General features: G+C 45.5%; 1 protein-coding gene across 2 annotated transcripts in view; it reads left to right on the top strand.

Annotated features, from left to right (window-relative positions):
* DENND5B (DENN domain containing 5B) overlaps positions 1–22,622 on the top strand; it is a 135,848-nt gene that overhangs the window by 93,992 nt on the left and 19,234 nt on the right. For both annotated transcript variants that reach the window (XM_032221745.1, XM_032221744.1), the window contains 6 exons: positions 494–625; positions 1,466–1,618; positions 2,381–2,459; positions 3,941–4,022; positions 10,580–10,708; positions 11,193–11,314. In XM_032221745.1, the coding sequence (XP_032077636.1) occupies positions 494–625; positions 1,466–1,618; positions 2,381–2,459; positions 3,941–4,022; positions 10,580–10,708; positions 11,193–11,314 (697 nt within the window). The remainder of the gene's footprint in view (positions 1–493; positions 626–1,465; positions 1,619–2,380; positions 2,460–3,940; positions 4,023–10,579; positions 10,709–11,192; positions 11,315–22,622) is intronic.

Raw genomic sequence — 22,622 nt, 5'->3', positions numbered from 1 at the left:
GAATCCCTGCGGCACATAACAGAGTGAGCTCCCGTTACTCGTCCCAGCTTCTGCAAATCCTAGTAGTTTGAAAGCATGTAAAATGCAAGTAGAAAAATAGGAACCACTTTGGTGGGAAGGTAACAGCGTTCCGTGCGCCTTCAGCATTTAGACATGCTGGCCACATGACCACGGAGACGTCTTCGGACAGCGCTGGTTCTTTGGCTTTGAAACAGAGATGAGCACCACCCCCTAGAGTCAGGAACGACAAGCACATATGTGCGAAGGGAACCTTTACATTTACCTTTTATTCATGATAATGCTTTTTCCCAAAAACATTTTTTAAAAACCCTCCTCTACTAGTACCCTTTGCTGCTAGCTTCGAACTACCGTGATGTATAGTTATTACACTTTGGTACAAAATGAATTAGGCAGTCATATGAAATTAAACAGGACAGTGCTACCTGTACTATTTTTTGGTGTTCATTCATGTTTTCTTTTCTTACTGGATTAGAAATACATGCAAGAAGCAAGGACCCTGGGGAAAAATCTCAGACAGCCCAAACTCTCTGATCTTTCTCCTGCTGTAATTGCCCAGACAAATTCAAAATTTGTAGAAGGTTTACTCAAAGAATGTCGAATGAAGGTAAGTTTGTTATGTGTACATGCACAGGTAAAACATCCATGTTATGAAGTTAGGGAGTCTCCCAATCCCAAAATGCTTGTTCATTTTGCTGCTCTGGGACTTTGAGTTGAAGACCCTTCATAAATGGTCATCGTTCCTCATTTGAGTGAGGTTTAGTTGGTATAACAATCCAACTAAACAATTCAGTTGAAATTCACATGGACAGAAATTAAAGAAAAATATGATTGATTTTTTGTTATCCAGTATTTCTTGAATGAATAGCTCTGTATAGTCTGGTATAACATTTTTAGGGTGAGTTCCAAAATTTACATGTAAAATTACATCATAAAGAGAGAACTGGACCATTCAGAAAACCACAGAAAATTAGGCATTCAGAAAGCATGAAAGCAGAAAGCATTCAAACTATTTAAATGTTTTTAGAATAAAACATTTGTTTTGCTGTTTACAGTGGCACAGTGGTTAGAGTGCAGTACTGCAGGCTACTTCTGCTGACTGCCGGCTGCCTGCAATTTGGCAGTTCAATTCTCACCGGCTCAAGGTTGACTCAGCCTTCCATCCTTCTGAGATGGGTAAAATGAGGACACAAATTGTTGGGGGCAATAGTCTGACTCTGTAAATTGCTTAGAGCGGGATGTAAAGCACTGTAAAGCGATATATAAGTCTAAGTGTATTGCTGTTATTTCTGACACTAAGAAAATAACATCATGATTCCAAGTGCATCTTCCTGCTGAGAGTTTTCTAAAGATAGTTTGACATAGTTGCATTTTGACATTTCAGAAAAGGCAAAGTTGGGTTTGAGTTTAGGATTTTAAGCTTTGTAAATCACTTGCTTGTTTGCAGACCAAACGTATGTTAGTAGAGAAGATGGGTCACGAAGCAGTGGAACTTGGCCACGGAGAGGCCAACATCACAGGACTAGAAGAAAATACACTGATTGCTAGTCTTTGTGATTTGTTGGAAAGAATTTGGAGCCATGGATTACAGATCAAACAGGTCAGTGACTTGAAAACTCAAATATTTTCATCTTCTACATTACTTCCATACATTGCTTTATCTAAAAAGTTAATTGCTGAATAGCTCATCCCTCATCTTGGAAGAGGCTTGGAAATGTTTGAACAGCATTTCAACAGCTTCACTGGCATGGTCCAGAGTCAAATTATAATTAGTGATAATACCAAACTCCAAATCAGTAAATGAAATCTCCCAGCAATCTCAAGTAAATGTTGACATGAGACTTCATGTTTTCTTACAATCTGGTATAGTTTAAGTTCCATTAAAGCAGGAATGTCAAACTGGATTTCTTTGAGGGCTGGATCAGCATTGCAGTTCTCCGCAGGCCCGCCAGGGAAGGTGGGGGGAACAGGATGGACACCTTCTGCAACACACACACACACACACACACACACACACACGTGCCCTGTTTCGCTGGTAGAGGCACCTCGAGCCGATCCTTTGCTATTTCCAAGCCAGCCCCATGATTTAAGCACTCGGATAAATCCTGCAGGCCTTGAATTTGACACCCGTGCATTAAAGAGAGATCCTATCTAGAATTAAGGAGAAATTTCCTAACAGAGCAATTAATGGGTCATCTATCATCATCATCACTGGATGTTTTCAAGAAGAAACTGGACAGCCATTTGTCCAGGATGGAATAGGGTCTCCTGCTTGATCAGGGGGTTGGATTAGAATCCCTCCAATGACCCATCCAACCTTGTTATTCTGTGTTCTAATTATCTGTTTTATTCTTATAAAAAGGGGAAATCTGCATTGTGGTCCCATTTAATTCAGTACCAGGAAAGAGAAGAGAAGCAGGAGCAGCTTGCAGAATCTCCAGGTGAGGATTACCGATGTTTGCAGGGATAACTTTGCCAGAACTATTAGCAGGACTATTAAGAGACAATGAAGGAGGAAGTAAATGACAGCTCAGCCCTGGAAAGGACAGAGCGTTCGACAGAGACTCGGGTTTTCCCCCCCAATCCTTTTAAAAAAATAATTGCACTTTGGACTTGAAATATTGGATCTAAACCAGGAATTCAAACTTGATTTCATTGAGGACTGCATCATAGTTGTGTTTGACTTTGGGTGATGTGGGGCATGGCTAGCTTCTTCACTGTTTCTAGGGCGGCCCCATGGGCCAGTTCTAAGCACCCCATGGGCTGGCCCTGGCTTCCAGCCTTGAGTTTGACACCCCCGATCTAAATCATCTGATTTCTACTGAGCAATAAAATAATATCTTTAGTGGTAGATGCATATTTACGTCCAAAGATGTAGTGTCTCAGATGGTCTTGCATAGGTCTTGCAGTATTTTAGTGTAATGTATATAATGAAATTAAATATGCTGTTCTTCTTGTAAGTCAGGGTGAATGATGATTTTAGTCAATCAAAGAAAATATGATTTAATAGCACAAATCAAAGATTTACCGTCTTTTTCTAGATAGAAATATCCCTTTAAGCAGATTTGTTGGCATGTATTCATATTTTTAATGCTCTCCCTTGCTCTCTGATTAGGGAAGTACAGACATGTGTCAGTTGTGAATGATGATGAAAGTTTGGGAGAGTGAAACAAAATTGAAAGGTTTAAGCAATCAATGGGATTATATGACTGGAGTGGCAGTAAAGTCTTTCCTTTATTCCAGTCAGGAAGGACGAAAATCCTTTTCTCCCCTGTTAAAATTGTATAAATATTTAAGTCTTCATCTGGTCAAAATGAATAACTCTACACAAACTTACTGAGATCAGGGAGCATTCTAATTTTACTGATATGAAAAATATGACATGTAAAAACTGATATCAGGTTATCTGTTTAGGTATAAGTTGCTTTTTTTTCTATTTTAGGATTGCAAGTTCACATTAAAACTTTTCCCAGTGTAAAAAGAAATTCGGAATAAATTTAGTTTGGTGCCAACATTTGGCTTGCCCTGTCTAGCATAAAAGCTAAACTTAATTGGTCTTAGTATGTGAATGAAGTTCCATCTAGAACAGGAAAATGGACTCGAATGTCAAAAAGCATCATGGAACAAGGCAATGGCGACTTCTTCAGTACTGACACCACCCCCCCAAAAAAAACCCTACTTGTCAATGAAATCACCAAGAGTCAAGCTTGACTTGAAAAGATTTTTGAGGATTCCCCTTAAATGCTCAGACTTAGCTCTGGATTAAATAAAAGAGACATCCAACTGCCATAGACAAGTAGGACATTCTTTCTATGACTTAATTCAGGTAGATTTCTCAAAGGGGTTTAATATTTTAGTAGATTTCTGTACTGAACATGTTACTAATAAATTAATGAATCTTCTCCTCGCTACCACTCTACAGTTGCTGTCGGACCAGAAAGAAGGAAATCTGACACGGGTTTTATGTTACCTACTCTAAGAGTTTCACTTATCAGTGATATGAGGTAGGACATTTAATTCCTAAAACTTGGGTTTTAAAGATTTATGCTTCAAATTGGAAAAAAAAAGAGGCTATGCATTAGAGATTTCAGACTGTCAAACACAGTTTACCATGGAGGGGGTTTGTGAGTCTGAATAAAAATAATATGAGAAAGAAGCGAGGCAGAATTTCTCCTTTTGGGAAATGTATAAATTGGACAGTAATGGTAGACTAGGCTGGGACAACAGTTCAAATCTCCAGTTAATCATGTAGGGCATCTAGGCCATTCATCACATCTGTCAGGTTCCAATTAATGTACCCATCGCAAAGAGAACTCCGAGGCAATCCGTTTCCTCAAAGAACAGGTTTATTCAGATACATCAGTGGTTCCCAAACTTGGCAACTTTGAAGTCCACAAGTCTTAAAGTTGCCAAGTTTGGGAACCACTGAGATACATCATCTTAGCACAAACTGGTGGAAAGCCAGTACTGAAGGTTCCCGTGCTTTCCACCACATTAAAAGTAAAAGTTTCTTGCTTTCTCAAAAACAATAAATCACATTGTCCAATTGGGATACTGGCTGGTTGCTTGGAAACTTCTCTCTTCCTCTGGCCGGCCAGCCATTCTGACTCATAAGAGAGCTATGTTGTTTTGGCTGCAAATCTCCATCTATCTCTACTCTCTCTCTTCAATGCCAAACTGTCAACCTGAACATGTGAGGATAACCCATGATAGAAACAAAAGCCCCAACCAAAAGGGACCGACCACAGCCAGGTTACCTTCAGGCTTGACAACATCTCTGTTAGTGTAGTTTATGGATGTTGCCTATAGGCCCTTGAAAGAAGATGGGACTATCTATCATTATTATTACATGTAGTTCTTGATTTAAGACCTGTCGTTTAACTAATAATTTCAACTATTTATTTAATGATCTCACACAAAAATATTGTAAAATGAGGTCCAGTCACATGGGTGCTTTGACTTATGACTGTAACAACTTAAGACCGTAAATCCGATCCCAATTGCAGTTGTAAATTGAGGACTATCTGTATCATCATCCCATATCAATCTACTCCAGAATAAACCTCCCTTGAGCTGCTTTCTAAATGCTTCAACGATCTGCAAGTTGTTTGCAGGTAACACCTCTAAACAGTGGTGGGATCCAAATAATTTAACAACCGGTTCTCTGCCCTAATAACCAACTGGGTAGGCGGGGCTCAGTGGGCATGTGACCGTGTGGGCATGGCCAACTCAATGTCACTCAGGTCAATGGGCGCTTCGCCTTAGCTGTTACAATGTCATAAGGGTTAACCGGAGAGGTAGTTTCTGTAAGCAGGGCAATAAAGATTAGGCTAGAAACAACACCAGAATGTTTCCTTCCTGCCTTCCTGACAGGATTAGCTTTGTAAAGTGGGAAAAAATGAGATTTCTTCCAACAACCGGTTCTCTGAACTGCTTAGAAAGTTAACAACTGGTTCTCCCGAATAGGTGCAAACTGGCTGAATCCCACCACTGCCTCTAAAAGAATTATGTCACCTCCACAGTGTTTCTTTGGGCATTTTCTGGGTCTTTTAAGGTTAACTGGATTATTTTTCTGCAGTGTTGATCTATTCGTTGTGTAATATGGCCCATTGCCATTTCTGGAGGTCTTACCTGCTTTGTTACGATGCTTACTCCTGTCTGATTGTGTATGTGTCTTAATGTATACATTTTGCATGTGTTCACGAGTGTACATGGAGATTTCCATTCTGTGTAAGTATTTTGAGCTACAGAAATATCCAGTTCATTTGAAAAAGCCCAAAACTTCATATCCCTTTTGTCTCTGCCTCTACAACAATATTCAGTTTCAGTTTAGCTCTCCCCAAAGCTACTCATGACCCAGATCCAAAGTTACGGTGGTCACATGACTGCATTTTGGTTGCTCAGCCATTGCATGGACTGCTAATCTCAATAATACAGTTGTAAGCCGAGGACTACCTGTAATTGTCAAGTTCTGTGAGAAAACACATATGCACTGATTTCAATCATCTAAATCAGGGGTGTCAAACTCAAGGCCCGCGGGCCAGATCTGGCCCTCGGGGTGTTTAAATCTGGCCTGCAGGGCCAGCCTGGAAATGGCAAATAACCAGCCCACGGTGCCTTTGGCAACCAAAATGTGGTACGAGGGGCTGCACCCAAACCAAATGAGGTGCAGGAGGGGCATGTGTTTTGGACAGCAGGGTGCTGCAGGAGGCCATCCAGGCTGAAAACAGTGGCTCCCGCTCCCTGTTTTGGCTGGCAGGGTGCTGCAGGAGGCGTCCGTTCTGTCTCTCCCTCCCGCCCACCCGGCCCGTCCACCCGGCCCGCCCACCCGGCCCGTGGAGGAGAACTACAAAGTTGATCCGGCCCTTGAAGAAATCCAGTTTGACACCCCTGATCTAGATCCAAGCTAGTACCCAGGACAGGGTATTTAAAGCATCCTTGCAAAAAGCCTGAACACGATTATTCCTTCCCCAGATTATAGCACCCTGCCGAGCTGCAGGATAATAGAGCTATCATTTGCTGGCTCTGATCTGCTTCCCTGCCTCATTGCTTTGAGCGTATTTATGCTTACAGTACAGAAAGCAGAAGCCAGGAACGAAGCTAGGCTTCTCCTGGGTGCTGCTAATATTATTTATTCTCCCGTTGTCGTTCTCGCTTGCTTCCATTTTCCTCGGTAGTGTCAGGAAAATGATTGATGTCACTAAAGCTGTGCTCTAAATGGAACTCATCATCAAAGATCCGAGGAGTGGAACGTTTCAGCTTTGATGTAGTCCCTATCAAAAGGCTTTAAATAGTTACAAGTGAGTGTTTTTCATCACGAAGGGAGCAAATAATGTGCTTGTCATATTTCTCAAGGACTTTTGATCACATGCCTGGTTGTGCAGTGTTTGTAGCTCCAAGAGCTGCTTGTCAAAGACTGTGCCCCCCAAAAAAAAGAGGGGGGGTTGCTTTACAGGAAATCTTGCAAAGCACTAGAAGCAAGTCTTGTTTTATAGCAGTTCGGATGGTTGTGTGAGTCACAGCTCAAGGAGAGGAGCTGTGGGAGTCGCTAACAAAGAACAAAAGGAGTTGGGAGAGGATTATCTCCCTCTTAAAATGGCTGGATGAATCAGAAGGGCTCATTTTACCTCTTAATTTCATGCAAGCAATGGGGGGGGAAACCACAGTTAGCATTGTTATTGTGTGCAAAAACTGATGAACGAAGGTTGTGAAATGCTAATGAAGTGTTGACAGCAGCACTATTTCCAGTGCAGCAGCAAGCAAGCTCTGCAGTATACAGTATATATATATTTAAGTTTCCATACGTTGTAAATGAATTGCAGCTGTGTGGCACACGGCGGAACCCACTTTTGCTACAATAGTGCAGCAATTGCTGCAGGAATGGGGGCAGGGCTGGCATAGGGAGGTGCTAGGAAGGACATTTCTTCCAAGCAGCACATATTCACTGCACCATCCCTTCCCTCACTAGGCCTAAGAAGGGAGAAAGCGCAAAGAATCGGAATCGCAGGATCCACTCCATCAAAACGAGCTTGTTTTTGAGCCTTGAACTGCTATGCGCAACTTGGCTTGGTTTGCTTGTTTAGCATAACTTTTTTCGGTGTGTCACTTATCAAATCTGGGCGCCTTCATAAATATGCTGTTTTCAGCTCATACTTCTCCCACTACAGGGCCATGGCTGAGATTCTGGGAACTTGAGGTTCACAGACTCTGGGGTTTCTCTATAATTTGCTGCTTTAAGTGTTACTTTTGAGTGTGAGAGAAAGCATACGTGTTGCATATATCAGTGGATTTTGCATATATTTCAGGGGCTGGTTTGTTTCGTTTTCTTCATTTCAATTTGTTTTCTAGCCTTGTTTATTACCATACTTTTCAGAGTATAAGAGACACCTTCCGCCCTCCCCCCCCCCCAAAAAAACAGCGTGGAAATGTTGGTGTGTCTTATACACCGAATACAGCCATTTTTCGCCTCCCGAAGCCCTGCCTCCGTATCCCATTTTTTGCAAAAACAGAAACGTTTTTGCCTTCCCCCAGCTCCCAGCAGGCTTCAGCAAGGCTGGAGGAAGGCAAAAACGCCTCCATTTTTGCAAAAAACAGCAGTTTTTCACAAAAACGGGGGCGTTTTTGCTTTCCCCCAGTTCTGCTGAAGCCTGCAGAGCGCTCCTGGGAGCTGGGAGGACAAACACTTTTTTTTCTTACTTACTTCTTCAAAATCTTGGTGCATCTTATACACCAGTGTGTCTTGTAATCCAAAAAAATATGGGGTTCTTTTTTAATGGTCTCCCCAGCACACTATACAAAGACTAAGCATGGTCTTTAAACTGAAAACAGTTGCACAGGGCTAGCGACCAAGCTTTTTCAGCTTGCTAGGCTACTCTTTTCCTTTACATAATTTATTTATTCTATTTTACTCTGCCTTTATTATTTTTAATAACTCAAGGTGGCCAACAACTCCTTCCTCCCCGTTATTCCTATAACAACTATGGGAGGTGAGTTGGGCTGAGAGACAGAGAGTGACTGGCCCAAAGCCACCCAGATGGTTTTCATGCCTATGGCAGTGCTAAAACTCACAGTCTCCTGGTTTCTAGGCCAGCACCTTTACCTGTACACCAAAGTAGCTCTACTGCACCAAAGGGATGATAATTCATTCTGAGAACTCCCAAGTAGTCCAAATCTAGAGGCCTTGCTTTCTTATCTTGTGTTGACCATATAACAACATAAATTTTGTAGTGAATCATGTAGAAAACTAGACTTCCTTTTAAATTTCTCTTCTTAGCTAGGGAGGGAGGGAGTGTGTGTGTGTGTGTGTGTGTGTGTGTGTTACAGCATAACTCTGGAATGATTCAAGCAATTTCAACCAAACTTGGTACACAGATGACTTACCCTCTGGAAACCAATACCGGGGGGGGGGGGGGAGACACCCCTAAAACCTCTCAGGGTGTGTGTTCTGTTAAAATACAGCCTGTTGTGTCTTAAAATGGCTTCTGCCATATATAGCTTCTACTGTACAGCGCAGTGGAGTTGTTATGGTAACAGCTTCACAGTACTCCACAAGGGGGTTCCCTCTGGTAAGGGAGAAAATCCAACATTAGAAATTACATATGGTCCAGTATTATTTTTGAGGACGTATGAATTAGGATAAATAAATGCCCAGGCAACATCGGGTTATCAGTTAATTTGTAATGTTATTACCGTTCCCTACATACTTTTAATTTTATTGCAAAGAAACCCAGGATGAAGATTTTAGATCACACAATCTGTTAATGAGCAAAAAGGATTTTCTCTTGATTCTTATTCCATGAGTTTGAGGTTTCTCCAACCTTTCACTAATGGTCATTTTTTCTGTATTGTAGAAATGCTTTCCAATATGTATGATATGATAGCTTTATTGATTAGCCTATAGGCCATATCAAAGCACAAGGTTCAAACACATATTGCCAATGAAATCTTATACAAACAATTTAAAATAAGAGTAAGGTAAAACACAATAGTTATAAGATAAGATACAATATAATTTAATTTAATACATAAGCATGTTAAATAGAATAAAATGACATAAAATTATATTTTGGTGTCACCCTTACAATCTACCCCAATGAGTCCCACGTATGCAGATCTCAACCTCACCATTTTCTTTAAGTACTGTGCAGTGTTAAATGTTATTTTCAAATTCTGGCCACACATAAAGTAAGTTGTTTTGATATGGGGATCCCAATGGGCCATTCATTTGGTATATAGACCAAAGTATCTGTCTCAAACCCCCTTATACAAGCAGCAATCAGATAGAATGTGAGCCAGGTCTTCTACCTCTGCCACTCCACAAATGCAGAGATGCTCATTGTAGGGTCGTGATGGGGAACCTATGGCACATATGCCAAAGGTGGCACGAGCCATACTAGGTGGCACACCAGCCATCAGCTCTGGCGCGCATGCATATGCTAGCCAGCTAGTTTTTTGCCCTTCCGGAAGGCTGAGGGAGCACGTTTTCACCCTCCCAGTCTTCAAGAAAGCCTCAGGAGGCTGCGGAGGGCAAAAACGGCTCCAACGGGCCAACTGGAAGTTCAGAAATGATCCATTTCCAACTTCGGGATGAACTCTAGGGGGGGCCTTTTCACCCTCCCCAGGCTTTAGGAAAGCCTCCGGAGCCTGGGGAGGGGTCAAACGTGCAAGCGTGGGGTGAGGTCATGCAGGCGAATGCGCAGGGGTTGCGCAGGCATGCGCACTTGGGCAGGGAGATTGAGTGGGCACGTGTGTGCGCGTGATAGCAAGCATGTGCAGAATTTTGGCAACTCATAAGAAAAAGGTTCTCCTCCACTGTTGTAGGGTATAGAATGGAATCTCCCATATCCAACCATTGTGTCAAGCTGTTTGAATCTCGCTCGCGTAAGTATCTCCCTAAAATGTTTTGGCAGTTGTAACGTCAAATAGCTGTCTACTTGAAAAGTATGTTTGCATCTGCTCAGCCATTTCAGGTTACCCACCTTACTAAGGATAGCTATATCGTTTGCTTTCCAATAGATATTAATTGTGGGTCTTCTTCTCTCCCCCCCCCCCCCTCCGGAAGGCACATTCAGAACATGAGTGAAATAAAAACTGATGTCGGTCGGGCCCGGGCCTGGATAAGACTGTCTCTTGAAAAGAAGCTATTGTCTCAACATCTGAAGCAGCTCCTCTCTAATCAAGCTCTGGCAAAGTAAGTTCTCCAAGGCTGGTCCTTCCCGAATCCTCATTTCAGGTACCAATTGGATGTGAATCTTTTCCAAGAGTAAGTTAATCAAACTCAAAGGGGGCTTCCTACTAATTAAACAAATTTGGGATTGCCCATGAAGCATCTTTTTAGTTCTACCTGAATATTAAGAACCTTTGTTTGTTGGGAATTGAAGTAACTTAAGTTTCAGTGAAGATCCTGTATTGTTCCAAAGTAGCTTTTCCACTTAATGTCCTAGAAAGTACTACTATCAACCTTAACGAAGCATGGCCATTAACTCTCCATTCAGTTCCAAATTATGAGGCTGAAAGACAGAAAACAGGACTAGCCTAGAATTGAAATGGAGGAGGGGGAGAGTTTTAATTAAATTTTGTTACATCACTCAGATTCTTCAGCTAAGAATTCTTTAAATTCTTTATGAATATCTAACCCAGGTTATTGTCGGTAAGATATTTCTTACTCCCTGCAGGAAACTCTACAAGCGGTATGCCTTCCTGCGTTGTGAAGAAGAGCGGGAACAATTTCTCTATCACCTTCTTTCTCTCAATGCCGTGAATTACTTCTGCTTTACAAGTGTCTTCACTACCATAAGTAAGTAGGGATAGAAGGCTGACTTTATACTTCCATTAAAAACTCTATAATCAAGTCACCCAAAGGGAATTATTTGGAGTTTTCTGGAAATTATCACAGGACACACAGAACAATATATGTTATTCAGTGGTGGGACTAGAATAACTTAACAACTGGTTCTCTGGCTGGGTAGGCATGGCTGGTTGGTTCGGACTGGTTCAGACGAACCGGATGTTAATTTTACATCTGGTTCACCAACTGGCTGGCCCTACCCAACCTGCCTCTCCCACTCCCAGGAGTCTCCACATGGCCTGTTCATTCCAGGTAAATGCAGGGCTCGCTGGAGGCTCTGGGAGGGTGAAAAACAGGCCTCCTGGAAGTTCAGAAACGGGCCGTTTTTGCCCTCCCAGAGGCTTGAAAAAATCCTCTGGAGCCTGGAGAGGGCGAAAACACCCCCTCCCCGAATCGTGATGCAGGAGGCCAAGTAGGTCACGCCCACCATGGCCATGCCTACGGAGCAACCGGGCAGAGAACCAGTTGCTAACATTTTTCAATCCCACCCCTGCATAAAACTCCTTTATCAGACAGCAGAGAATCCCTTCAGGATAATTGTGGATCCAGGAACATTTCTGGAAATTATGATAATGCAATTTGCTTTGCTTGCAGCATGCTAACTTCACATTATGTGTTTAAATTAAAAAGAATCTGAAAAATTAAAAAAAAATTAGCAAGGTGTGTGTCCTTGTATTTTACCTAGCAGATGCTAGAGTCCTTAGAGTTCCTTGTTTATATTTATGGACACCCCTGGAGGAAACATCTCTAGTTTCTAAATGTTTCCATTACCAGATTAACTTGCTTATTTTTGAAAATGAGTAAATTTTATCCTGAAGCTTTTTTAATTGCTGCTTTTAGACTGAGATTTGTTTTTGTTGTATCTGCTATTTTTCCATTTAAGCCAAATGGAATATTTTTACATTAACAGATGGGCAGATATTGATAAAATAATTAAACAAAACACTTTGAGCAAAAAAAACATATTGGATCGTATAAAGCATCCGTTACCTATAGCATTCTAGTAGATGGCTCGCACTAATATTAGTCCGTGTTATTTTTTGACATGTTCATTAATTTGTGATGATTTTAAGTTTAAGGTTCATGTATTTGTTTTCTGGCTGCTTCTGTAACAGACTCTGGGTTTCTTTTAAAGTTACAAATAATACAGTGAAATAATCGCGGCTTCTGCCAACTTAGCAGCTTGAAAGCACGTAAAAAATGCAAGTAGAAAAATAGGGTTCACCTTGGTGGGAAGGTAACAGCATTTTGTGCACTATCGAATTTCTCTATCACCTTCTTTCTCTCAATGCCGTGAATTACTTCTGCTTTACAAGTGTCCTCACTATCATAAGTAAGTAGGGATAGAAGGTTGACTTTATACTTCCATTAAAAACCCTATAATCAAGTCACCCAAGTCGGTGTTTAGTCATGCTATCCACATGACCATGGAGACGTCTATGGACAGTGCTGGCTCTTCCGTTTTGAAACGGAGATGAATACTGTCCCCTAGAGTCGGGAACGAATAGCACATAGGTGCGAGGGGAACCTTTACCTTTTTATACCATGGTCCACTCCCTCTCTCTGCCCGATCCCACCCCCTTTGTCAGGTTGTGCTTTTTGAGCCAAGAATAATAGCACAAAATAATATCTGGATAATGCCTTCTGATCCATGGGTTGTCTGGGAAATGCTGCCGGAGTTCTTCTCTTTAAAATGTGACCAAGCAAAAGAGGGTTAATGGTCTGAGCAATCAAAAGACTTTTAATCTGGATACTGTGGGATCCTGACCCAATCTCTTTTAATTTTCTAGGTTTTTTAAATTTATATATTTTAAGAAATGACGTGTGTCATACTCATTATCCTGAACTTAATATATCAGGCACTGAATGATCCAGGATTTCTGTCTTTTCATCAAATCTGCAAGGGGGTTTAGGCTGAGTCAGAGATGTCACTGGGCTACTGTTTGAAGGTCCCTTGGGCCAAATCCAGCCATCTGGTCCCAGCAAAGGTGAAGAACTTCTGGGAATCAGCATAACATCACTCCATATGGCCCTGGTTTGCTATCATTTTTTTTCAAGTCCTGCTGATTTACAACCTCTTCATACATGCAGTGTAGTTTCCTTTCATTTTTTAATGATTCCCAAGACAATACGAACGCTTCTAATTGTGCTGTTGATATATTTTATCTACCCTACTCCTTAACGGTTCTGCATGGCTTGTAAAATCTTACACGGGAAAAGACCCGAATACAACAAGACCAGCATATCTACACCCTTGAAAATCTACGAAAACACACGCACGCACACACACACAAACATGTTCTGGCCCCCCTCCGCCCGGTAATAAACGCAGACACAGGCTTAGCTGTTTGCCACTCTTTATTCACAGCAATTATAATCCTGTTGGCTGAAAGCCCAGACACGACTCACTGGCAAGACGTTGGCAGCAACCCAGACTTCAACAGACACGGGAACACAAGGCAGACCAGACAAGGAGTTCTCCAGATTATTATGAACGGTTGTGTCCTGCAAAAGGACTCCTCCCAAAGTCTCTTCTTATATACTCTCTGGGAGGGACCATGCCACAACCATCTGGGCTTAATTATCTCTTATGAGTCTTTCTCCATAACTGCTACCTCCGTTTCTCCGCCCTCCGTTGCCTGGCATCAGGAACAAACTCCCTTTGATCTTCCCCACTGCTCCATGCCTCAGGCGCCTCCCGGTGGCCAACCAACCTCTCTGGTCCCTGCTCTGAGTCTGAACCCTGCCCAGGGTCTTCCACATCTTCCATAGCAGACTCATAGGGTTCCTCGCTATCGGAATCCATCGGCAGCTCCAACGGCTCCTGCTGGGCCACAACATACATACATACATACATACATACATACATACATGGAGGGAAGGGAGAGAGAGAGAGGGAGAGGGAGAACACAACCAGCCAGAAGAGTACTAACTATCAATAGAAAACCCAAAAGCATTGGGATTCTGCAAACGCCCTATCCTGAGGCCTAGGAGAACAATCAAGTTTTAATTAGTTTATGAATGACATTAGGATGGAAATGATACATTTCTGGAAGTGTGTCATTCCAGAGGGCAGGCACTGCAGCAGAGAAGACACGCTTCCTGAGTCCCACAAGGTGACATTGTTTTAACTGACAGGAACCTGAGTCCACCTCTTCTGTTTGTGTCAGGCCTTAGAGGGGGTCCAGCCAAGAAACCGGAACCATGAGTACCAACACTACTCTTATTGTAGGCTAAACACCTTCTTTGCCTTTACTTTCCTAGGTCTCTTCTCTAGAGGGCCCTGTCTAGGATGCTTTCCTTTGCCCACCTCCCTTCTGTGAACTGAGATATAGGGAATCCTCAACTTATGACCACAATTGAGCCCCCTCCCAACATTTACAGTGTTAAGTGATAAATTTGTTAAGTGAGCTTTGCTCCATTTTACGATTTTTCTTGCCAATTTTTAATGTAATGACAAGGGAAGATGTAGACACGGATGAAAATTGTTCTTTAAACACGTGCCAAGAGTGAGACAGATTCTCTCTGCAGATACCTTGAGAGATTTAACAGGGCATCTCTAGGAGCGTAACAGACAAGGATGAAACCCATAGAAAACAATCCATTGTCTGGTTTTTGAGAGCTCCTGTCTTAATTCCCCACAATGCCCTGGAACGATATAATGGCAGCATTGTGGAAAAAATTGGATGGCAACTCACAGAACCACCTTCCTAAAGGGACACGGTGGCTCAGTGGCTAAGACGCTGAGCTTGCCGATCAGAAAGACCGACAGTTCGGCGGTTTGAATCTCTAGCGCTGCTTAACAGAGTGAGCTCCCATTACTTGTCCCAGCTTCTGCCAGCCTAGCAGTTCGAAAGCCTGTAAAAATGCAAGTAGAAAAATAGGAGCAACTTTTGGTGGGGAGATAACAGCGTTCTCCTGTGTGCTGCTCCGGGAATCCAATCATGGGTTAACTTAGCCCTCTAGCCTTGAGACTGAGTATGCAAATTTCAAAGTCACGCCTCCTCTGACTGGACTTCCGTTTCCATTCAGTTTCTCTTACTCAGTCCAAGCCTACAGACCTATTTCAATTCTCTCTTGACTAATTGATAATTTCTCAGGATTAATACTCGCTCTTGGCGAGTGCTTTGCAATTGCATTCCTTTGTTTCGCTGATTGAGCTCTTTCAAATTCATACTATGGCTGATCAATCGGTAGTGCAAGGTACTGTCGGGCCAGTTTCGGAGCCCCGTTCCCCTGGCGAGGGGGGGATAACCCTGGGCCTAGCAAGGCCACGACCAGGGCTTCCAGTAGCAGGCCTCGAGCCTCATCTACTGTTCGGGATAAGTCGCACAAGCGCAAAGATAAGGCCAAGGCTCCCCCCAAGGCATCTGGGGCTCCCATTTGTTCCCCTCCGGTTCTGATTCAGCAGCCTGTTTCTCCGGTGCGAGTCGTTGAGCAGGGTTGGTCCCCTGGTATTCAGCTTCCCCAGGCCCCTCTTCCTGAGGTAGGGGTTTTCGGGCCTCAATCTCCCCCAATTATTTCTGAGGCTAGTGGGGCTTCTCTTCGTTCGCCTCCACGCGCTGGGCCTTCTGCCACATTCACCCCCACAGCTGCAGGCCTCAGGCCTCTGGAGGGCCAGGATTTGGGCCTTCCTGCTGATTTTTACAGCATGATCTCGGAGGCTATTTCCAGAGGGGTGGATGCGGAATTAATGCGTAGATCCCAGGCCTCCAGGCCTACTATGGCCTACTCGGGCCTAGCTCCTCAGGCACTGCAAGGGGATTCTTCCATCCTGCAAACGGATCCTCCTTCCCCTTTCCCCTCTGTGTTTAGTGCACAATCTCCTTTAGTGGAGGAAGGTGAAATCCCGGATAGGGATTTTTCTGGTGATGAGGGCCTACCTATGGATCAGCCTACTGCCCCTGGGCTCTTCAGGCACACTCTTTTCAAGTCTCTGCTGTATAAGGCCAAGACTACCGCCCACATGGGGGAGGCGGTTTCTGGAGAAAGTGCTGCTGTGGGCCTGGATGCCACCGAGCGGCTCTTTGCTGAGCAGGTGGCCTTACAGGATTTTATCCCATCTCCCAAGCTTTTTCTTGATTTAATCCAGAAGCAGTGGGATGAGCCGACCGCAGTTAAGCCTCCAGGGTCCGGAGATAGGAAACTTTACACATCTTCCCCAGAGTTGGAGGCACTCCTCCAGTTTCCCACGGTGGATGCTCCCATTGCTGCTCTTGCTTCACCGGCGTTAATTCCTTCTGAAATTTCAGAAGGTTTGAAGGCCGAGGACCGCAAGGCCGAATCGGTCATTCGTAAAACTCATCAGGTAGCGGTGTGGGCCTTACGTTCCGCTACTGCAGCTTCCTTCTTTAATAGGACTTCCTTAGTTTGGCTGAGACAACTACAGGAAAGGCTGGACCCGGAGGAACTGCGCCTCCATCAGGATGTCACCAAGCTGATAGCGGCCTTAGAGTATTCTGCAGATGCCACCCTTAGCGCGGCAAAATTTGCATCCCGAGCCGTGGTTTCCAATGTGGCCTCTCGCCGCTTGCTCTGGCTCCGCCACTGGCAAGCTGATGTCAAATCTAAGTGGCGCCTAGCATCCACGCCCTTCAAGGGCGGGGCCTTGTTTGGTGCAGTGCTGGATCCCATTCTCATTGAGACTCGGGACAAACGCAAGGTGCTTCCCTCCACCAGCGCCCGTGTACTTAGGAGGCCACAGCCTTATAGTAGGCGGCAGCCCTTTCGGTCTGGGGACTCGGGGTTTACTTCCGCCCCCTATGTCCCCAACTACACCAGGGGGTTCTCCCAGGCACAGGACCGTGGCCAGGACCGAGCTGGGGCCAGAGACAGGGGGCGCCAGCAGGGTCAGGCGCAGAGTAGACGGTCCTCCCGAGGAGCGGGCAACCGTTCCTTTCGTAGATACCGCTGACTCGCAGGAGGTAGGGGCCATAGGAGGACGTCTCTTGGCCTTCGCCCACCAATGGGCGGAGCTCACATCAGACGCCTGGGCCCTTCAAGTGGTGAGCTTGGGTCTCACTCTAGAATTTCTATCCATCCCCCCGAGGAGGTTCATCAGGTGCCCTGTGCCCAGGTGCTCGTCGAAACGGCGCCTTATGGACGCCGAGATATTCCATCTTCTCACCATCAGGGCCATAGAACAGGTACCCAAGGGGCAGGAAGGCCTAGGGTTTTATTCCATCTTGTTCCTGGTACCAAAGAACTCCGGGGGATGGAGGGCAATCCTAGATTTGAAACAGCTCAATCAGCATATCAAATACCAAAAATTCAAAATGCAGTCTCTAAAGAGCATATTGGCTTCCATCCGCCAAGGCGACATGATGACTTCCATAGACATCAAAGAAGCGTACCTCCATGTGCCCATTCATCCGGCACATCGGAAGTTCCTGCGGTTTCACTTCAACGGCCGCCATTATCAATACCGGGCCTTGCCATTCGGCCTCTCCTCGGCCCCGCGCACGTTCACCAAACTTCTGGCAGTGTTGGCAGCTTCCCTTCGCTCAATTCCAATACGCATCAATTGTTATTTAGACGACATGTTGGTGTTGTCGCCTTCTCGAGATCAGGCTCTCCGAGACCTACAGGTCACGATGGACTCATTGCGAAACCATGGGTTTGTCCTCAACCTGCCCAAGAGCCATCTGCGTCCAACCACGTCCCTCCTTCATCTGGGAACCACCATCAACTCGATGTCGTGCGAGGTTTTCCTGTCCCCGGAAAGGAGGCAGAGCATATACCATCTGGCGCATCATGTGCTATCTCAACGGCGAGTACCACTGCTGTCGCTGTCCAAACTGCTAGGAAAGATGATCTCCTGCATCGGCGTGGTGCCCTGGGCCAGGTTCCATGCGCGCCCTCTCCAGTGGTTTCTGCTGCCCTTCCAGAGAGCGCATACCAGTCATTCCCACATCAAGGTGCAGCTTCCGGGCAAGGCCAGGTGGTCCCTGCATTGGTGGATGTCGTCCAGGCTCCTCCGGGGATGTCCATTCAAGGAGCCGGACCGCGTTCAAGTTACAACGGACGCCAGTTTATTTGGATGGGGGGCCCATGCCCTGGACAGAGTGGCCCAAGGTCGCTGGTCAGATCAGGAGCTGACGAACAGCATAAACTGGCTGGAGTTGCGGGCCATCCGTCTAGCTCTCCTGGAGTTTCGGGACATTGTATCTCATTGCCATGTGTTAATTTTGACCGACAATGTGGCCTCCAAGGCCCACATCAACCGCCAAGGGGGAACACAGTCCAGAGCTCTGATGCTGGAAGCGGAAAGGTTGTTCCATTGGGCGGAGCCCAGACTCTCATCGATTCGGGCGGAGCACATCTCGGGCGAAGCCAACACTCAGGCGGACTGGCTGAGCAGAGCGACTGTGGATCAGGGGGAGTGGTAGCTCCACCCCATTCTCTTCCAGGAACTCTCTCGCCGCTTCGGCCTACCCGAGGTGGATCTGTTTGCTCACCCGCACAACGCGCAGCTTCCCCGGTTTTACTCCCGATACCAGACTCCGGGGGCGGAGGGAGTAGACGCTCTACGCAGTCGGTGGCCGGCCGGCCTTCTTTATGCCTTTCCTCCTCTCCCGATCCTTCCGCCGGTCATTCAGAAGATCTTGACGGAACAGGCGGAAGTACTGCTGGTCGCTCCGATGTGGCTCAGACGTCCCTGGTACGCAGACCTCGTCCATCTGTCCGTTTCGCGTCCTTGGAGGATTCCGGACGACCGGATTCAGCTCAACCAAGGGGCTCTCCTGCACCCGAGCCCTCAGCTGTTGCAGTTAGCCGTGTGGCACGTGAGCGGGCGATGCTAGCGGCCCTTCACTATTCGGATGAAGTAATTTCTACCATTCAAGCGGCCCGTCGCCCGTCAACTACCCGTATTTACGAGGCTACCTGGCAGGCCTTCTGTCGGTGGTGCCGGCGCACCGGGGTCGATCCCATCAGGGCCTCAGTGCCCCAAGTTCTGGATTTCTTGCAGTCCGGCCTCAACAAAGGGTTGGCGCCAAACATGCTTCGCTGTCAGGTCACAGCCTTGTCGACGGTGGTCGGGGGTGGCCAAGGCCGCTCCTTATCTCAGCACTCGCGGGTTCGGACCTTCCTTAAGGGTGCTTCCAACTTACGACCGCCGACGGTACACCGTTATCCCACGTGGGATTTGGCCTTGGTTCTCAGGGCCCTAACAGCTGCCCCCTTTGAACCTCTCCATTCCATCAGCCTCCGATTATTGACGCTCAAGACGGCCTTTCTGGTGGCCATAACATCGGCCAGGAGGGTGTCAGAGCTAGCAGCCCTTTCTGTTCGTGCGGATCTTTGCATCTTCCACCCGAACAAGGTGGTGCTTCGTTTGGATCCGACCTTTCTTCCAAAGATAAACTCGTTGTTTCACAGAACTCAGGAACTTGTCCTGCCGGACTTTTGTCCTCACCCGTCTCATCCGCAGGAACGCCAGTGGCACCATCTGGATGTTCGCAGGGCTCTTCGTCGCTATGTGAAACGTACTGCATCGTTCCGACGATCAGAGGCTCTGTTCGTCTCCTTCCAGCCGTCTTCAATGGGACAGAAGGTGTCCTCCCACACCATCGGCCGATGGTTGAAAGCTTGCATTGCGTTGGCGTATGACACCCACTCCAGACCGGTTCCAAGGCGGATCACTCCTCATTCCACCAGGAGTGCGGCCACCACAGCGGCCTGGGCGACGCAAGCGTCCGTAGAAGAGATTTGCAGGGCGGCCACCTGGGCGTCGCCCTCACCTTTTATTCGCCACTACAAGATTGATGTCTTTGCCTCGGCTGAGGCGTCCTTTGGGCGGAGAATGTTGCAAAGGGTCCTTCCGTCTGCGGAGGAGCCTGACCAGCCTAGCTCCCGCCCTGGGACTTAATTGCTTTGGCATATCCCATGATTGGATTCCCGGAGCAGCACACAGGAGAATGACCGTTGTCTTACCTGAACGGTCCTTCTATGGGTGCTGCGAAGGGAATCCAAACCCGCCCGCAGTTTCGGCTGGTCAGGGCTCCATTTTGATCGTGACTCTGTGACTTTCTTATTCTGACTGGACTCGACTAGGTAGTGCCGGATGGCCTGCGGCTTGATTGACAATTGACATATTGTTCCTTCGGTGGACTTCGTACGAGAACTGAATGGAAACGGAAGTCCAGTCAGAGGAGGCGTGACTTTGAAATTTGCATACTCAGTCTCAAGGCTAGACGGCTAAGTTAACCCATGATTGGATTCCCTTCGCAGCACCCATAGAAGGACCGTTCAGGTAAGACAACGGTCATTCTGTGCTCCTTCGGCATTTAGTCATGCCGGCCACATGGCCACGGAGACGTCTTCAGGCAGCGCTGGCTCTTCGGCTTTGAAATGGAGATGAGCACCACCCCCTAGAGTTGGGAATGACTAGCACATATGTGCGAGGGGAACCTTTACCTCTATCTTACACGTTTGTATTATGTATCTTACAAATAACATGCATTTATGAGCATCATTCTGTGGTAAGAGATGCCCTAACCTGCTGCTATAGAAACAGGAGGACAAGAATGACTGGTTGTTGTTGTTTTTTGGTTTGGGCTTGTTTGATTTTGCCTCTGATATTTTTCCAGTTTTCTAAAAATAAAAATGACATGAATCTGCAGTTTCTAAATTTATCTGTCTTCCCATTTTGGTTGTGCAGTAACAGCAACACCTAGTGGCTACATACGTTAGTATACAATAAAAAGCCAAAGATTTTGTTATGCAAGATGCATCCTTTCAGCTAGCCAAGTCATGCTGATGTTATTTTCTCTTCTGTGCAGGGAGGAATTCAGCATCCCCACAGGGAAGTTTGGTTTATTTTGTTAATTGTTGACTTTTCCAAACTTAGCCTCCGAAATACCCAAGTACTGAAAATGCATAATGATATTTAAACAATTTTAATGTGCACAAGCAAGCAAGTTTACATGCTGAGCTTGTCAATCAGAAAGGCTGGCAGTTTGGCGGTTCGAATCCCTGGCGCTGCAAAATGGAGTGAGCTCCCGTTACTTGTCCCAGCTTCTGCCAACCTAGCAGTTCGAAAGCACGTAAAAATGCTAGTCGAAAAATAGGAACTACCTTTGGTGGGAAGGTAGCAGCGTTCCGTGCGCCTTCGGCGTTTAGTCATGCCAACCACATGACCACGGAGATGTCTTCATATAGTGCTGGCCCTTTGGCTTTGAAACAGAGATGAGCACCACCCTCTAGAGTCAGGAACGACTAGCACGTATGTGTGAGGAGAACCTTTAACTTTTAATGTGCACAATGAAAAATAAGTACTTTAGCTAACTTTTACAAGGTTACCTCCAAACCTAACTCCTAGGGGGAGGTTGTTTTAAAGTACAGAGGCCATGAATGAAAAGCTTACCTCAGCCCAACAAAACCTCATGATGATGGGACACCACCAGCAAATTTCCCCAGAATTGAAATCTTGGATGAGTCTGTTCTGATTTGAGAGGAGAGTCCTGCAGGTACAAGGCAGGGGAAGGCTTAAAAGAGATTTACAACTTAAAAATCAGCACTGTGAATTGCTCTGAGAAATCTATTGGAAGCCAGTGCAGAGTCTGCAAACAGAAGTGCAATTATGCTCATGGCTATAAGTGCCAACCAACAAATGTTCTGCATTGTTGCTTCTGAGCAATCTTCAAAGGTAGCCCCATGTAGTTTCATTTCAGTAGCAGTACCGTAGTATTGTGTTTCCTCGAAAATAAGACAGGGTCTTATTTTCTTTTGACCCCAGAAATAAGTGCTTGGCCTTATTTTCGGGGAGGTCTTATTATTTTTGAGGTGCTGGAGGTGGCAAGCGTGGTCACCTCATGGCTGCTGCTGTGTTGTAATATTTTTCAAGGAGGGCTTGTTTTCAGGGGAGGGCTTATTTTAGTGCATACGCTCAAAAGCCCAATTGGGCTTATTATCTGGGGAGGTCTTATTTTCAGGGAAACAGAGTAGTAATGTAGACAAGTGGCAATAAAAGTTTGGGTCACTGTAGCGAGGTTCTCTTCAGTCAGGCCTGGGGTGCTGATGGACAGTTTGGTATAATCTGCATATTGATAATGTAACTCACCTGGATCTCGAAGCCTCTAAAAGACAAATGACTTGTCTAGCAGCTTCTTATAAATGTTAAAAAGCAGGAGAGAACCGAATACAACGAATGTATTTGGGGGGTGGTTTGGTAATATGTTTTATAATAATAGAAAAAACAGAGTAGCCTTGTATTATGTGAGAGAAGGAGGGGACTCTGTGAAACTACTTCTCAAAA

This window comes from Thamnophis elegans, chromosome 7, assembly GCF_009769535.1.
Source record: "Thamnophis elegans isolate rThaEle1 chromosome 7, rThaEle1.pri, whole genome shotgun sequence".
NCBI classification, from domain to species: domain Eukaryota; kingdom Metazoa; phylum Chordata; class Lepidosauria; order Squamata; family Colubridae; genus Thamnophis; species Thamnophis elegans.
The sequence above is the reverse complement of the archived record's forward strand: the minus strand, read 5'-3'. Positions and strand labels throughout refer to the sequence as shown.